Source organism: Larus michahellis, chromosome 1, assembly GCF_964199755.1.
Source record: "Larus michahellis chromosome 1, bLarMic1.1, whole genome shotgun sequence".
NCBI lineage: Eukaryota > Metazoa > Chordata > Aves > Charadriiformes > Laridae > Larus > Larus michahellis.
This window is the reverse complement of record NC_133896.1, coordinates 165678430-165696966: the sequence shown is the minus strand read 5'-3', so window position 1 is coordinate 165696966 and position 18537 is coordinate 165678430. Positions and strand designations below refer to the sequence as shown.

General features: G+C 41.7%; 1 protein-coding gene across 1 annotated transcript in view; it reads left to right on the top strand.

The window, feature by feature from the left end:
• DNAJC3 (DnaJ heat shock protein family (Hsp40) member C3) overlaps nt 1-14097 on the top strand; it is a 33420-nt gene extending 19323 nt beyond the window's left edge. The window contains exons 6-12 of the mRNA XM_074562894.1: nt 94-275; nt 2302-2421; nt 4663-4768; nt 4864-4984; nt 10104-10236; nt 11056-11204; nt 13535-14097. Of these exons, the coding sequence (XP_074418995.1) occupies nt 94-275; nt 2302-2421; nt 4663-4768; nt 4864-4984; nt 10104-10236; nt 11056-11204; nt 13535-13692 (969 nt within the window). The 3' untranslated portion in view covers nt 13693-14097. The remainder of the gene's footprint in view (nt 1-93; nt 276-2301; nt 2422-4662; nt 4769-4863; nt 4985-10103; nt 10237-11055; nt 11205-13534) is intronic.
• Nucleotides 14098-18537: the final 4440 nt, after the last annotated feature.

Below are 18537 nucleotides of genomic sequence, written 5' to 3'. Positions count from 1 at the left end.
AAAGTGAAATTAAATGGGATTTTTCTTTTGTTGGGGAGGAAAAGAAGTGAAGTGTTATGGACCAAAACCAAGCTTTAATTTTGATTTCTCAAGGTTTGTGTTTGGGATGCAGAGCTACGGGAACTTCGAGCTGAGTGTTATATAAAGGAAGGGGAACCAAGCAAAGCCATTAGTGACTTGAAAGCTGCTGCCAAATTAAAGAATGATAACACTGAAGCCTTCTATAAAATCAGCAGAATATATTATCAGCTGGGGGACCATGAATTATCACTCAGGTAATTTTACTGTTTGCTGTAATCATTATAATTGAGACAGAAAATGGGATGATATAGGTCATGATAAATGGTGAAATATCTATGTTTGTCTGTTTTTTGGATGGAGTAGCAACTCTGGTCTGGATCTGATAAAGGAAGCTCCTTTCCAGAAGCTAAGAACTGGCAGTGAATACGCCATGTTTAGTCTTTTAAGATGAACCATCGATGGTTCCTAGCATCTTGTTTACTTAAATAGAAGCCATAGTGCAGGTCCGTCAGAGTTCCTTACATCTACTGTCTTTATTGTAGTTCTCCATCCTAGAAGAAAGTGTTTCTCTAAACTTGCTTTGGTGGAGCCTTTTTTTGACCTTGAACCTCCATTCAAAGTGAGTTTACAATGCAAACAAAAAATGTATACATTAAGTCTTAGGGCTAGATTTTTATTTTCAAGAGTGGGAACAAAAGGTTACAAGCTTAAGAATAAATAAACAGTACAGGAGCATCCAAATATGAGGAGCTGGGGATTGAGAGCTGTCAATCTTTCATTCTTGCAGGTAGTGTCCAGTATTTTGGATAACATCCTACCCTTTTATTCATATTCAGTTAAGTTTAAGATGTTACTCATATACATCCCTAGTCAATCCTGCAGATAACTGCCCTTACCCAATCCGGACCGTTAACTTCATACTCTGTGCTCGGCTGGACAAGATGGTATATCCTTCTTTTTGCATACAAGAGGTTTCTGTGTGGCTCTTCATCTCAGATGCACTACCCACATCTCCAGACTCCTTCTAATATGGTTTTTGCCACAGAATTTTTTCAGTAAGAGGTGAAGGAAACTGAAAAAGCCTAAGTGTACAACAAAAGCTTCGTGGCAGTGTACGACAAAAGGTGGTGAATGGAAACTGCTTGTGATTATAACTGCAAAAATTCATTTTATAGATGGGTAAAAGTAAACACCAAATAACCAATTGGTTTGCTTTAGGAATCTCCTTTCCAGAGTATACTTAATTTCTGGAGCTCATAGGTCACTTCTGTGGTGACTTCCGGTAGCTGGCTGTCACTTAGCCTAGTGATTTCAAGAATAGGTGATATTTTTTTCACTGTAATCCACACATGGACACTCTGTTAATAACCAAATTTTAAGGGTTTTATAAGTACAATTATGAGCTATAGAAGAATAGAATGGTATCAGAATGAAGATATAAGCCTCTTTATTCTTCTCTGATTCATTTTTTCATTGTAAGATACACTAAGAAGGAGTTCTATAGCTCTTTTACTTACTGGGTGATTAATCTTGTCCTTCCTTAGTTTCTTCCTCTTACCTTTACAGGCCTAATGATTTTCAGGTAATAGATATTGTTGTCTGTGCTTAGGAACAAAATAAGATTTGTCATCTGTTTCTGAAAATAACAACTTGGTTGTACTAGGATGACTCTGAATGACACAAAACTTTTATTCCTTCATATAGTTATATTCTGAAGGGTTTTTTTTAAAGACACTTGACTATTTTAAGAGGTATCTGCCGTAATCAGAGTCTGATTAAACAGTCTTCACAGTGAAAAGGCAGGCTCAGGTTTGGCTGATATTCCGTCAAGAGGAGGTTTAAGTCTTAGCTGAGCTATGTCTGTTTTGTGCAGTATAAAATATACTTTGACGTAGGTATTTTGTAATATAGCTGAGTTAAATATACAAGAAAATTACAGTTGTATCTGATAACTGTTGAATTGAATTTATTTCCCAGGGTCTATTTTTATTCTGCTGTTTAGTCAGTTATTAATGTAACACTCTTCAATCTCTGCCGCTTTGGTAAAACAATTAAAACCAAAACCAGACAAATATCCCTATATGTTCTGGAAGACTTTTTTGTCTCACTTTGAATTCATTTTTGGATGGAGAGATTGTGTGAAGAAGTCGACTGTTGTTCTGGGCAGCTTATAGATGCTGCATTTTGTCTCTTAAGTGCAATTTCATAATGTGTGGTGATTTCTTTCTGTTTTGGGTTTGTTTTGGGTTTTTTTTTTCCTCCCTACCTCCCTGTGAAAAGTGAAGTCCGGGAGTGTCTGAAACTGGACCAAGACCATAAGCAGTGCTTCTCTCTCTATAAGCAAGTAAAGAAACTCAATAAGCAGATCGAGTCAGCAGAGGAATTCATCAGAGAAGGCAGGTAAGTGTTCACTGCTGTATTTTAGAAAAAAAAAAAGGGGGGGGGCAGGGAAAATCACTACTGTGGCACTTACTGGTTGAGGATTTGATTAAGTGATGCCTTTTGCATCTGTCAGTTGAAGTGAATGACTGAGCACAGCTCTCAAATTACAATTAAAATAAATATTGACTCACGTAGTGACAATCCTATTCTGATTCCTTCTGATGCCACTGTCTTTTTTGCATACTTAACTTATTTGTGGAGCAGGTAGTAAGATCAAGATAGGGGTAATATTTTCAGCTGTCACAATTATTACTCAGCACTGGTGAGGCCACGCCTGGAGTGCTGGGCTTCCCAGTACAACACAGATGAAGCTACAGAGAGAGAAAGTCCAGCAAAGTGCCACTAAGGTGATAGAGAGACTGGAGCATCTCTGTCCTGTAAGGAAAGGCTGAGATAGCTGGGGCTTTTCCCCCTGAGCCCTCTTTGCCACAGAGTGATCTCATCAATCTACATAAATACCTGAAGGGAGGATGTAAAGAGGGTGGAGCCAGGCTCCCTTCAGTAGTGCCCAGTGGCAGGGCCAGGGGCAACAGACACAAACTGAAACAGGAAATTCCATTTGAACATAAGGAAATGCTTCCCATCACCCCCTCATTTCCACTGGCGCAGGTTACCCAGGGAGATTTTGGAGTCTCCCCTCTTTGGAGGTATTCAAAATCTGTCTGCACATGGTCCTGGGCAGCCTGCTCTAGGCGTCCCTGCTTGAGCAGGGCGGTTAGACCAGATGATGTCCAAAAGTCCCTTCCAGCCTCAACTATTCTGTGATTAGAGGACCACATCTTAAAACTAAAACCATCTAGTGACTCTGCAGTGCCTTGGTAGCAAAAGTGGATCTGACTGATGGGCTTCTCTTATGCAGCCTGTTAAATGATAGACAATACCTCTGTATTCTTCTACTTCTTGCTTTATTTCAATTTTGCATGTTCCCAAGCACACCACATCCAACTTTAAGGGCCCCTAAGAAGTGATTAAACATTGTCAAGGTGGCTTTTTGAAGTGAAGTATGTTAGGAGTGTGAATCAGCACAACTGAAGACAGTTTTATTTAAGTCATCAGTCCGTTTGGACTCTTGTCACTTTAGTCTTTTATTTAATACAGTATCACACATTTTCTGGGAGTCTCTTGAGAGCTTGAATTTCTCCTAGCTTGTAGCAGCCCATGGCTTCAATCAAATGCTTGCATTTTTATGTGAATGTTCTAATCCTTTTCTGCTCAAATCATGGAACTTCAGCATCTTTGAAACCTTCACAACAAAAATACATTTTACTATGTGACTTGCGGAGAAGAAGGAAGGGAGAAAACAACTGCTTGATTCAAGCTAGCATAAAGAACTTTTTTATTTTCTGTACCAAGAAATGCAAATAGTACAGCGCTTACATCAAGACTCCAGATTTGGTCCATCTCGGATATCAGAGGGGGAGGTGCTTTTTCCCAAGTGCAGAGTGGTGCGTTGGGCAGGAGGCAGGTCTGGAGACTGTTGTCTGTGCAAACTCAGGGCTGGTAGTCGTTCTCTTCTGCAAAAGCCTGACAGGCATAGTTACTGCTTTTCTGTTTCATAGCACAGAAAAGGGAACGGGGATGTAATTCTCGAAATGGCTAAAAGCTTTCTTTATCCTGTTGTCTCACATCACACCTTTGAGACTATTAAAAATTAAGGTACACTGCTAGAAGGGTGTCAAAGTCTGTGGATTTTAAAATTTTGTAAAGAGATGATAAAATCATTTTGGTTGGAACAGACCTTTAATATCATCAAGTTCAACCATTAACCTAGCACTGCCAAGTCCACCACTTAACCGTGTCCCTCAGCACCACGTCTACCCGTCTTTTAAATACCTCCAGGGATGGTGACTCAACCACTTCCCTGGGCAGCCTGTTCCAATGCTTGACAATCCTTCCGGTGAAGAAATTTTTCCTAATATCCAATCTAATCCTCCCCTGGTGCAACTTGAGGCCATTTCCTCTTGTCCTATCACCTGTTACTTGGGAGAAGAGACCAACCCCCACCTCTCTACATCCTCCTTTCAGGTAGTTGTAGAGAGCGATAAGGTCTCCCCTCAGCCTCCCTTTTCTCCAGACTAAACAACCCCAGCTCCCTCAGCTGCTTCTCATAAGACTTGTGCTCTAAACCCCTCATCAGCTTTCACAACACCCTGAAATTGTTATTACATTTCATATTATGCTTATCTTTGATTTAAACAGGTATGAAGATGCTATCAGTAAATATGACTCTGTAATGAAAACTGAGCCAGAAGTCCCAGTTTATGCTACTCGTGCCAAGGAAAGGATCTGCCACTGTTTATCAAAGGTAATTCTGCTTCTGTCTCCCTCTGTAAATTTCTTTAAAACGAATAAAAAAAACCCCACCACCACATGAATTTTGTTTTACGTTCTCCTCTCCAGAATCAGCAGGCTACAGAAGCCATAAAAGTTTGTACAGAAGTTCTGCAACTGGAACCAACCAATGTGAATGCCCTGAAAGACAGAGCAGAAGCTTATTTGCTGGAAGACCTGTATGAAGAAGGTACAGTTGTATGCAGTTTGCACGCATACTTTTTTGTGGGCGTTTAAAATGCAGTCAGTGTTTCAAAAATGTTTAATATGCTCTTTGATTCTACACTATGTTGTTATCCCTAATCAGCACTGGTAGTTGCAGATTTACAAAAATACCTGCTGGTAATTTTGTCTTGATGAGTGTAAGTGGAATGTTCTTGTTTTATCTACAGCGGAGTTGTCTTTACAACAGTGAGCTATGTTCAGGATGTTTTATGAGACCATACAGCTTACTCAACGTACTTAAACACACTTTATATAATCAGCAATGCCAGACAATTGCATTTAGAGATAAAAGGTAATTCTAGTTAGAGGGATGTAAATCCATTTTAAGAACTCCATTTTAATGTCTTTAGATGGCAGCATGAAACAGTACTGTTCTATCCCCTAGCATGTGCGGAGGGCAGAGGAAGCTAACAGCCATTGCTTCATCTCCATGGGTCTCTGTAGTGCTGTTAAGAGCAGTAAACTGATTCTACTCCTGAGGCTGCATTTTTCATACTGGGGTTTCCATAAAATGCATACATGGTCCCATCCACAGCCTCGGAAAGTAGGGACTGAGTAATGGGTGTCTCTGAGTACACCGTTATGTTGTTACCGAGCTTCTTTAAGGTACTAATGTGCTATAAAAAAAATAATCTTCAAATTTTAATATAGTGAATCTCACTTCCACAAGAAACCAGGCTTAAGAAGGACCTTTGAACAATCCGTCTGTTCCAACCTCCGTGCTCAGTCATGCAGCAGTTCTGGAAGTATTGGGCTGTTTCAGGCAAATGTGATGAGGGAAAGCACATGTAGGCTTTAAATCTGCTGCAGAAAACTACTTCCATTAATTTTAGTACTCATAGAACAATTTTCCTTTTCTGTATTCTGATACTGGATCTTCTGCTTTACAACTGAACAAAAAAAACTTTTCTATTTAAACATTCATGAAGGCAGCTGTTCTCATTAATAGCACGCTCAGATTTTTTTTTTGTCTTTTTGAGAAATTAATCACCGAGAGATGATACTGCTCACCTCCTGAAGCTCACTTCAAAAATGAGATACCTATTTTATTCTTTTTTTTAGGCCTCCTTGACTCAAATGAAAACTTGGTATAAAGAGGACTGGTGTGGTTTCAGGCAGTCCTCTTCATCAGCCCTGCAGACTTTGTACCTCTGAAATGACCAATGACCCAGTCCTAGTCCCTCTTTGCTGAGGCTGGAAAGCCTTCTTCCTTCTTATAAGAAAAAGGGTGGAAGGTGACCGCACTTTGGAAAACTGATGATCTTTATACAAAGGGATTGCTTAAAAAACAAAGAGGTCTAAAGCATGAGGAAAAATTGTCTTTCTATTTTTCTTAGGGTAATGTCTTTCCATGTTTTGTTAAGAACCACTCTGTCAACCTAGAAGTAAGGCTCAGGAAGACTTTGCAGCAATGAGGCCCCCTTTGGGCATTTCCCCATCTTTTTCTGTAGTCAAGTACAGTGGAAGTAAGCTCAATCAGTGTTGGGAAAAGTAGATTTACAAGTGAATTTTAAAAAAAAAAACAACCAAACAAAAAAAACACCACCAAAAAGCACTTCCCTAAAATAGTTGAAGGTACAGAAAAGGTACAAATCTACATTGTCTACGTCTTATACAAAGGTTTTTGATTTAAGAGGAAGGAATATCAGCAAAAGGAGAACCCAAAGAAAATTTAAGATTATTTTTTCCCCTCAAGGTGTGTGAATCCTCAGCTTAGAGGAGGGGCAGGTCAAACAGGCCCCTTGCCGTGAGTCCTCTTAGATGCATCTTCTGCTTTTTACTAGTGGACAGAATTGATCGGTTTGTTTTGTTGAAGTGGATTAGTCTCAATTTGGATTTTTCTAACATTATCTTCCATTAAGTCCTCATCTATTTCTGTCTCCCCTAGGGTGAGAGAATCTGGCAACTTTTGCAAATTAGAGGTGGGGGAAAAAAAAAGTTTTGTAACAAGGTTGTGCACAAACGCACAGAGCCAGCTTGGTTTGTGTTGCAGGAAATGCCTCCCCGTTATGGGATATGTGGAAACACAGAGAGGATACGTTTGGGATCTGGGAGAGCGTATTTCCTGGGCTGGGGCCTGCTGGGCTTGGTCCAGCCTGTTTCTGAGTGAACAACCATGCTCCAAGTCCCTGTTGTTTTAACATATCCCCCGCTTTCCTGCTGCCCTTGACAGTAGTGAGATGATTGTAGTTACACTCTGCCTTCCAGCAGAGCCTCCGTAAACAGTATTATAGCCCATTAATGTTAGTCTGCCTGAAGGTGTCTTCACTTGTCCTTCAGTTTTAACTGCTATAAAATGATGGCTGATTCCTCTCTGCTGTAGAGAACAGTAGAGCAATTAAAATTGCAGTCTTGTGTTTGAAGGGGCAAACTCATTCTCATTCTTCCCTCAAGAAAATGTCAAGCTGGAGGCACCTATTTTCCTTTTTAAAGACAGGAAACTTCAAAGTACTTTTAATTCAGAACTGCAAGGCGATTATTGTTGAATGTTCAAGATGCACTTCAGTATGTATAACTGAGTTCTGATTCCCATCAAATGGTTTTAATTACTATATAATCGCATGGGATCCAGGGCTTGTCTGCAGAGACAGATGTGTAATGACTCCTTACCTCCTCCTTACCAGGGCTTACCTCATCAGTACAGGAATCTGTCTAAAGTATACAGCACAAGTTTTACCAAAGAAAATAATCCATCTTGCTGTTTAAAAATTGGCCAAGATGTCACTCTTCTTTTCTTTATTTTTCCCTCCCCACCCTACTGCTGTGTAGAGGAAAGAGTCCCTAATTCAGCAAGCGCGTAACCATTTATTCCTCTAACAGAGTTGGCATGGACATAAGTTGTCTGTAGTTACTTGTGTTTGATAGGAAATTGATTCTGCATATGGAATAAAGTCCCATCTTAGTCACTCAGTTTTAAAGAGGCAGGGAGAGCCAGCTAAGGTATTTAGAGATATGATGCGATTACTATTTGAGAGATTATGAAGACCCTTGTATTAAAAGGAGGAGAGTTAGATTTGGCTACAGTATTTAAATTAAAAGTGATACTGGAAACCGTTTGTTCCTTTCATGTCATGGGACAGGAAAAAAGGATGTCTGAAATAGCAGGCTGGTAAGAAGCAGCAGTGATTTTTGTGTTGGTTTGTGAGTTACTAGTGCTTTTAGAAATAGTGACTGAGAAAAACTGATTAAATAACTCACTCAGTGTACCATGAATTAGTAGTAAATCTCCTGGTTTCATAGCAAACATCTTGTGGACAGGAAGCTGTCATCCTGCTTCCACCTGTATCTAACCCTCACCCCTCAGGTGGGGAGAGAGATTAGCTCTCTGAAAGAGGAAAATTCCTCCACTGGAGACTACCAACAAAATTGAAGGATTTTCCAACTGAGAGAAAGGGCATAATGTACTTGCCGTCAGGTGTGCTGGGCGCATTCCCTCTGTGGTGTGCAGCACTAAAAAAACAGACCTTCCCATACGCTTCATACTTGGCAGCCTTTAAATAAGGGAATCAGTTCTAAAAAAGGAGAAATCTAGTACTGTCATAGCAAGTACTTGGCCCCTGAGCAGCTTGGTTTCCAGCAGTGGTGTGTGCTGCAGGTGGCGTGTGGTGCTCAGTGAAGTTGAGCAATCTGATGTGCATTTGGCAGGACACTATGATGGGACTTCCCGTTATTACATGAAGCAGATTAAGTACTCTGGCGCTTCAAATTATTGGAGCAGCAAAGCAGCATAATGAAATCCCTGCGTTTTCATTGTTTTTATCAGTTTTGACAGCATATATTTGGCACATGCATTAGTGTATACTGCCATTTGTTGTGTTTTTTTAATGACTGGACAAATTATTGAAAATATCAGCAGAAGCCAAAATGCTTTATTCAGGCAGCAAATGACAGTTTCCAGTGATGTGAAAATGAATGGAAATTTCGTTTTGTTTGTAATAGCATATGAAATTGTTGGGGCACTGGAAATACTTTTTGGAATTATTTTTTTTCAATAGCCAGAAGATGATTGCGGTGGTATCAGATGTCTGGGTAATACAAATTCATTATCACTTCCTGCTGTCTTGCTCAGAAACAGCGAAAAACAAATGTAACACCTGCTGAGAAATGGCATCTGCTTGGAAATAATCTGATGCAAGTACTTTGTCTGACTTGAGAAACCTGGGAGACTTGGATCTGCAAATGAGACTTTGAGGATTAGAACAGTGAAAGAGGAGCAGTTTCATTAAAGACTTCAACAGTTGCTTCCCTTGATAAATCTGAATATCAAAGAATATTTAAACTTGGTGTCTTAAGCATTCAGTTGCCAGTTACAATAATAATATAGTTTATTTTAAAAAAAAAAAGAGGTAGAACTGGATTTTCTTAAAAGTGTATGAATATGTTACAGCACCTCTTGCTTTCATTCCAGAGAAATGCAACTCCTGAAATAAAAACGAGAGCATGCTTCTGGACATAAAAAACCTTAAAATGTAACTGTCTGCGTATTACGCAGAGGCATAAAATGTGAATATTTGTCTTTCACTAACAGTATGGACTTACTGATAATCTGAAATCCATCTTTACTGTCATTAAAGAGGAAGAGGTTTTTCTATTGTGTTGATTGAGTGCAGACTGCGGGAGAAGAAGGGATATTAATTTAAATACCTGTATAATGCATCCTTCACTTGAACGGGAGTGTGGGACTAGCATTGTGCAGCGGGCTTTTCAAATACTGGTTGCTGAAACTTGCTTCTTGATTTCTGTTTCATCCCAGTCCTACACGCTCGTTATGTTCAGCCATGAGACCCTTGTAACGTCTAGAGTGTGTTCTGACCTGCCACTAGTAACCTTCCATCTCCTTCCTTTCCGAAAAGTGTCATGAACCTAAGGAAAGAAAATCACCAAATTCATATGTGAAAATGAATCTCCTCTAAGGTTTTCTAATATCGTGGGGAGTGGGGGAGAACCATGGCAAGTTGAAATAGAAGTTTTACTGTTTATATGTGGTAATAGCAAAACTTCAGTTTTGGTGAGTGGTTGAGTTCTTTAAATTGAAGTTTTTAAATATTTGTGTAATTTTTTTTTCATTTGCTTTTTTATAAAAGCTATTAAAGACTATGAGACTGCTCAAGCCAATAGTGAAAATGACCAGCAGATTCGGGAGGGGCTGGAACGTGCCCAGAGGATGCTGAAGCAATCGCAGAAGAGGGATTACTATAAAATCTTAGGAGTAAAAAGGTGAGATAATGATAGTTGAGATAATGATATGAAAATTAGTTATTAAACAGTACATCTAGGGCTGATCACTTGAACTTGTTCTGCTGTTAGTTTTTGTTCCTGTATCTTGGTGCCTTTGCTTTCCTACTGTACTAGTTTGGCAGTGTTCAGCTTTTAAGTAGCCTTCTTTCCTTTAGAAAGAATGAAAAAAACCCAACATTAGGAAGGAAGGAAATAAATCCCTTGGCAAGAAATTTAGTATAGATGATCAAGATTCAGGTGAATGAATTGGGGAAGAAATGAAGACTGGAAAGAATTACTGAAAGCAACAAAAAATAAAATGGTGGCAGATAGTATGATAGATTGGAAGAGTTTGAAAGGACTAATTGAAAAGTATCTAAAATACTTCTGCCATTAGCCTTGAGAAACTAACAACTCTTTCTAATGAGGACCGAACAGATGTCCAGCTCTGAACTAATATTGGTCATCCTTCCAGTCGTGAACTAATTTGGTCTCTGCTCTTCGTGCTTTTTGTTACTCACCTGATTGTAAATTCTTCAGACTGGGAACCGTATTCTGCATAACAGCTGGCAGTAGCATCTTTCCAAAGAAAGTAAATGTGTAGTGAAGGAAAGAGTGAGTAATCTTTGTTTAAAGTTGCAGCTTGTTTCCTCTGGTTTTTGTGTGAAGAATCTTCAGTGCCACCTGCAGAAGGTTAACTCATAATTTTCCTGATGCCTGTAATTCTTGTCTCAGTGTTTAAAATAAACCTGTAGATTCACTAGTGTGCCATGTGAACAGTTAGAAAGTTTTAAGTTATCTATAATTTTATCCATTCAGAAATGCTCGAAAGCAAGAAATCATAAAAGCTTACAGAAAGCTGGCATCTCAGTGGCACCCTGATAACTTCCAGAGTGAGGAAGAAAAGAAGAAAGCAGAGAAAAAATTCATTGATATAGCAGCTGCTAAAGAAGTCCTCACTGATCCAGGTAAGGATTGTTCTTATGCAGTGACTTTTTTTTAATTACTCTTTTACAGAAGTGTAAAAATGCAGCAAGTGTGAGTCATGACAAGCATTACAGCTTCCCTTTTTCCCTTTCTTCCCTTATCTGTCTTGAGGCAGCAATACACTAATACTTGTACCCAATCTGGTGCAGGAAGTCAGATGTAAACCTGAAATTTATTTATTGTGTTTCAGTGACTCTTGTTTAATGTGAAATAAAAATTATTTCAAAGGTCTCTTTTTAGGATAACATCTTGCGGAGATTTTCAGGATGGATTAACTCTGCAGATGCCTAATTTAAGGATGTGGGTGTCTCCTTCTGCCTAAAGTTCTAGTGCAGACTACACTTAGATTAGCAGCACCTGAGGTACTCCAGAGAAGCCCTCAAAATTGGCCCTCATTGTGTGTATCAAAGCCTAGATCCAGTGTGCAAACAGCATTTCCCCGGCGGCAGGGGACTGAGAATTCCTGTTGGCCTGAGGGAGAGGATGCCCTCGCTACTGGTCTGTGGCCAGACTCCTGGGGATGGCCCAGTCCCTCAGAGTGAGGAGCCCTGTCAGGCCCAGACCTGGTCCTCTCTGCTGGTCAGCTCTGGGGGAGGGGAAGAAAAGTGAAGAATGCGGTCACTCTCCTGGGAGACCCCGTGGGGTGGTGACTAGGAGACTTGATGCCTGTCTCGCCAAGAAATGAACAGAAGAGGTTAGAGCATTTTAGTCTCAGAAATGTACTAAAAAGCAAGGTGGTGTGATTATCTTACCTCCTTGAAAAAAAACAGCAAGCAACCAACCAAAAAAAAATCCAAACAAAACAATCAAAAAACCCACCCCTCAACCACAGCCATCTGTTAAGTTCTTGTCTTTTGAACTGTTCCTGTATGGTCACTGGAAAGAGAAGCACATAAAGGATGTAAATACAGACATCGGAGGCTCTTGCTTTTATCTTCAGCTGTTCAGGATTGTCTAAGTGATAATTAGGCAGATGGGCTCGGACTTTCTTGGGAGGAGGAGGGCTCCGAGAGTGATGAACTGCATTACAAGCACTTCTGGTCAGAAAACCTTCTTCCGTGTTAATGTGATCTTGGCTCCTAATTATGAGCACAAATTAGGAGACTTATGTACTGGAAGTGTTTGAGATGCTGTTTGCCCTGTCAACATCTCCAGGAGATGTTCATCTGCTTTCTCCTTGATCCTGTTTCTTATGTGGTGTTTAAGATTCCTGTCAAACTGGCTGGGCAAGAAAAATAACACTGGTCTGTCTTGGCTTTTATAATGCCACCTGTATTGCCTTCAATCTCTTCTTACTGCGGTGGCATTCTCTCTTTTTCATACAAAGATTTTTTTCCAGCTCATTTTCTGGCTCTAGTGACGATGTTGGTCGCGTAGTGAAAAAATATAAAGCCTGTGGACCTCTGAATCTCTGGGCTTTGATTTGCAAGCTGCTTATCATAGGGCTCTGCTGTACTTTCAGGCCTCTTCCACATTCCTCCCCCAGCCAGTCTCATGATTCCCCCCTAACTCACTCCTTTGCTTCCCAGCTCTGCCTTGGTAAAATGGGTGTCCTGAAAAAGTGCTGGGTGATCAAAAACCTTGTGGTGCTGCAGACTGCTTGAAAGTGATGTGTGGGTGTGAATAACAGAGTAGTGGTGTAGCCTGTGACTCGTCTGTGGGTCCCGGGGAAGGCTTTCAACTTTGTCCTCGCTGAACAAAGATACTTAACGTGCTTTCCGCCTCCAAACCGCTGTCCCCTAGGCAACGCTCTGCCTGAGTGGTATGTGGAAAAGACCGAAAAAATCTGGGGCTCTGCATGCTGACTTTCATGCTCTCGCTGAATGATCAATATTGGAATTTATTGGTTGCGGAGAGTTGGCAGGATACAGCATGGTCTGTCCTTGGACTATCCCAAGTGAGCACAGCTATGAGAGAATAGGGCAAATAAACTCATCAAGGACAAAATGTCCCAATTATTTGTGGGACTCAGTTGGTCAAAGCACAGTGGGCCTGTCCCTGTTGAAATTCACGTCTGTCCTATTGGACTGTCGTGCCTTGTTTTAAACTAAACGCCTTGTTTGAAGTTTTTCATCCAGTGTTTTCACAGAGTTTGTCTCTTCTCTGGCAGCATCCTGGACAGCTTTGAAAAACCTCAGTGACTGGGTTCTGCAGATGCTGCCAGTACAAGTGATAACTGCAGCTCTCTGGCCTTGGCGGGGCGGGGGGTGTGTGTGTGGTGTGTCTGAGTTGGCTGTTGATCATCAAGGGTGCTTGGTGTTACTGCCCCAACTGCTCTGCCATGATTCCACCTTGGTTTTGTTTCCTGCAGAAATGAGGCGGAAGTTTGATGCGGGAGAGGACCCACTGGATGCGGAGAGTCAGCAGGGCGGGGGCAACCCTTTCCACAGGAACTGGAACACGTGGCAAGGATTCAACCCCTTTGGTTCTGGAGGAGGACCATTTACATTCAAATTTCACTTCAGTTAGAGCCAAGACTGTTTCCGGTGGCTGCTGCTGTTTTTTACTTAATTCGTTGAAAAATAAAAAGTCTCTCGGTTCAAGACCCAAAAATCTTAATTTCTAATGTTGTCCTTAACCCAGAGTCTTACTGCCCTGGGAGAAAGCTCCTTCTTTCTTTTAGTATTCGGAGAGTTTGCTTTGTGCTGAACTTGACAAGCTCAAACCGGTTGGGGGGGTTTGTTACTGCCCGCGTGTTTGCTGTGGATCTGCAGGACATGCTTATTTCCATGGGAAAAAAAAAAAAAACAACAGTAAGAGGCTACTTAGGACAACACTTAAACTTAGGACTCAAGTATATGCTTAAAGGTTAAAAAATGCATGTAAATATTTTTCGGAATCGGGGCCTAATAAAAGTGGGAAGGGTAGTTACAATAGTCGCTACGGTAACAAATTGTTTTAAGTCATTGTCCATCTCTCAGTATTCTTAAAAGGAAACGCTAGTGCCCACCTGCTGTATTCCTGCCGGCGGTGCCACAGGTGGGGTGAGGAGGCTGCCTACGGAATGAGTCTGCACAACCGCTCCCAAAGAAGATCGCTTGTAACTAATTGTATTTGAAAATATCCGCTCACTTTATTCATTAACCTGAAATGAATCGGGATGATTTCCTTGGTAATTGTCAAATATGAAAGTAAAAAAAAAAATGTTTTTTGAAAGACTTTTCCGAATGTGATTTGGGATGTTTAGGTATCACTTTTGAGTAGTTTGCACTTTAACAAAATACCTGCTTGAGATTTGAGCAAAAAAAATTCAATGTGACGTTTCCCCGAGTATGCAGCGGTTTGTTACTTCTGTGTACGTAAGCTCAGAACCCGTACAAGTTGTGAGGTGAGCGGGCTGCGGGAACACTATATTAACTCTTCCCTCCTCCCATAATACACCTTCATTTCTGTTGGGTGATGCAACAGTGAGTTACTACTACGTGAAGTTATTTGAAGTAATCTTATGTCTTGTGTAACCAGCCGCAGTACTGCAAAAACAACGGCCTGTGTGCAAAAAAAGAGGGGCTGATTTTTCCATTAGCCAAAAGTCTGGGTTTTTTTTTCTATATGCACGTAGCTAAAATGGATTTGGCGTTATTGATCCGACTGTGTGAACGCGGTGTGAGGTATTACCGGGCTGTAGCTGCTGGGAGTGAATCGGCTTCTCGTTCTGTAACCAAATATATCGTGATTACTGATGAGTTTCAGCAGCAGCCATCTTCTTAAAATGCAAGAATTACAGTTCACCAACGTTTTTCTTGATTGAATTTTAACTGGAAAACAATAATCAGTTGATAGGAATCTTCTCTTGCTTGAGCTCGTGGCAACTTGAAAGCACAAGTGGCCTCAGTAAAACAAATGAAATTAGCAAATAAGGCCTTCAATCTGAAAGAGGGGGTTTTATTGCTGTAATGGGAGTTGCTGTTGAAGCGTAACCCTTTGTCTCCTGCCTCAAGTACTTTACAGATGGAATTGTGAGGCTGTGTGGCTTTGCAGAATGTTTTTCAACAGCAATTTAAAGGTCAGTGTTTGTTCAGCAGAAATTTATCTTCAAGCTGACGAGTGTGTGTGGTGATTTCCAACAAGCTGATGGCACAAAAACGCCCCAGCAGCCTGTTAAACGCCGCTGTCAGGTATCTCCCAAATTGAGTGACTTTTCTAGAAGTTTGACTTCTGCTTTTCACCTGTCTGGAAGCTTTTTCCTTAAACTCCGTAGAAGATGCTCAGGATGCTGTCGATGCCGTTGCGGGCCAGCGCGGTTCTCCTGGCACTTCTGAGGGCTCAGACGTAGGAACCTGCTGCACAATAAATACCCCGTTACCCCCCTGCTGTCAGCCCATGCAGCCGGGTCTCTCTGCGCGTGGTTTTTTTGCTCACAGTAAGTAAAAGATGGAAATAGGGAGCTTTCATGTACAGCGGCCGCTCTCGGCTGCCCTCACCCCTCTGTCCCCAAGGGCTGGATGAGCCAGACCCAGCGATCGCTTGTTGTGCGTGTGGGAGCCGCTGCTCTGTATAAACACTTTTATATTGCCTTGTTCACTACAGAAGGGGCTGTTTTTAAATTACTCTTGAATGACCGGTGTAAGCAATACGTCGTATTTTGTACATAGGAGTGTTGCGCAGTTCCGGGAAGCCGCAGCGGCCACCGCAGAGAGCTGTGCCTGCGCGCTGGGGGAGTGCGAGAAATGGTACAGCTTCTTGTAAAGGGCGGCCCCTGCTCGTCCCTCTCCCTTCTCTCTTTTGAAAGCTGTAGGTGAGAAGATTGTTCCCTGGTTTTTAATTTTTTTGTTTTTCTTTTAGGGAAGGAATTAGACAGTCCCTCCTAAGTCAATTATTCAGTGACATTAGAGCGGTGCCTGTTCCTCTCTCTAAGGCAGCGGCCAGCTCTGCTGCACGCAGGAAGCAGTCGGGAACAAAAAGGATATGCTCATTTTGACAAGGAATGGGAAACTCCTTAAGTGCTAAGGAGGAAAAAAAAAAAAAAAGGCTTGAATGTAGTCAGTAGAAGGCGGCAGATGATGAATGCGTGAATGCTGTTCACAGATTCCTTCTGGGGAAGACAGTGTCTTGAAAACCCCAAAAATGACAATGGAGAAAGCGGCGTTCTGATATTGAGCAGCTGCTGGTTACAAGAGTGTTACGGCTCCAGCGCTGTCTTTAAGGGAGCAGATACTGGCTTTTAGCTCTGAGGTACTTCTGAAAATACAGAAAGACAAAGTTGTGTTAAAAAGGAGGCATTTGCCTTTCAAGGATCTCCAGACACGCATTTTCCTGATGTGACTCTAGAAAATGAAGCGCTGGGAACACACCGAGTGTTAACGGCGCAAGCGATGTGCGAGGAAGCTGAATTAGCTTTTCTATTTATTAGTGGGTGTTCTGTAGTGCAATAATGTTCATTAACTGAGCATTGAAATAAATGTCTTGGTATTTTGTAAACCCTGAGATGTGCATGAAGCGTCCTTACAATAATTGGCCTATATGTAGATGCAAACTTTCTCTGTTGAACTCTCAGTTTTAAGAAAACTAGTTTTCAACTCGTTTTTAAAATGAAGTGTGTGTGTGGGGGGGAAAGCGTATTTTACTTGATACGTGCTTAATACTGATGTATTAATAAATCAGTATTAAAACAGATTCAAAGTGAATTATAAACTTTTAAGAGCTCAAACTTGTGACATACGTAGAAAATGTGTCAGCTTAAACTTTTTTTCTTTTTAAAAAAAAAAAGCTTGTTACCATTTCAGTTTTCAGACCAGCGTTTGGAATAAGAATTATTCTTCTGTTCAGGGCTGTGATTTGTAGGAGCTTTGCTGGAAACCAGCCAGCATAGCATAGCGGGTTAGTTGTATTTAAAAGTGCCTTATTGTAAGGTATTGTTTGTTTGCTCTGTGATACACACTTTTATCCATAAAACAATAAGAAAAAATAAACGGGAGAATAACAACTTGTTTTTTTTTCCCCCCTCAGCAAATCTCAAAGTAGCGGTTTTATGTTTTAAGAAGGATGAGTAAAGCTAGCCGGAGATTTATCAAATGTTTCAAATTATAAAATATCTTTGTATAAAAAAAAAAAAAATAATCATAAATCTAAAAAGCAAGAACTTGTTTTTTCTAGAACTGTGGGAATTATTTTATGGTATTTTTCACAATAAAGATATTTATGATGACAAGAAAGCACCCCCCGTGTATTTGTCTGCCCTTCTTTCCCCAGCCTGGAGTTTGAGCCGTACGGAAATGCAGGAGGGCAGCGACCTCTGGCAAGGGAGGCAGAGGAGAGTGTCTCACAAACTGTCCCAGTCCAGTGCCTGGCAGGAAACGGCAGCCCGTCCTTGTGGAGAGCAGCCTGGCTCGGGAAGCCCTCTGGCCACCTGGCTGCTGGTGACACCAGGGGAGAGGAGGAGTCGCCTCCACGGCAGCTCCGGGGTGAGAAGGTGGGTGGCCGAGAGCATGTGGAAGGAGCAAGATGAGTGTGATTTCTAGGCAACGATTGAAAACTCTCTTCTAAAGACAGTACACTGACTTTTAATTACTTTTAATCCAGTAAACGTTGCAAAAGTACTGGAACTTGGAAGGCGGGTGAGAAGCTGTTGAGCCTGCAGGAGCTCAACTCAGCAGCTCCTCCAGCCGGACTTCCATGCCAGCTGAAGGCAGCAAGAGGCAGCGCTCCTCCGCAAAGGCCTTGGGAGTCTGTAGGAGGCTGGAGCAGAACCTGCACCGTGGGCCTCGGAGCAGACCATGCCCTCACAGTACTCCAGCAGGGCTTGAAGTCCACTGGGGACTTCACTGAAGAAAGTGCCACCCAGGGCTCGGTCTACTCGCCAATATAACCCCTGCGCAGCAACAGGAGAAATGAAGCGAAGTCATGCCCATGTCACCTGTAAAGGCAACAGTCCTGCCTGAAGCCAGCCAGAGCGCGTACGCACACAGGAATGACAGCGCGAATAAGTAAGCCAGCTCCTTATCCGTCATCACGAGGTACGTTATTCTCTTAACCTCTCCTTTAGAAATTTAATCTTCAGGAGTTCCTGGTTGGAAGCAATTTATCGTACGCAGGGGCTTGTGTGTGTACGCAGTGGTGAAGGGCGCGGAGGCACACATGGCTGGTGAGAGCGAAGGTGTCCGAGTTTAAAATTACACGGCTTGCAGCTGCCAAAGGTGTGAATGAGAACACAGAGGACAGAAGGCGAGAGGAGATGTGTTGGGGGGTGGCTGGAAGCAAGGACTTCTTTAGGAGGCCAGGTTTTCCATGAGATTTAGTGTGGTTTCCCAGTGTCTGTCTTTGGAAACCCGTCAGGCATGAGTGCTTCAGGCTTTCTTGTCCTCAAAAAAGCACAAC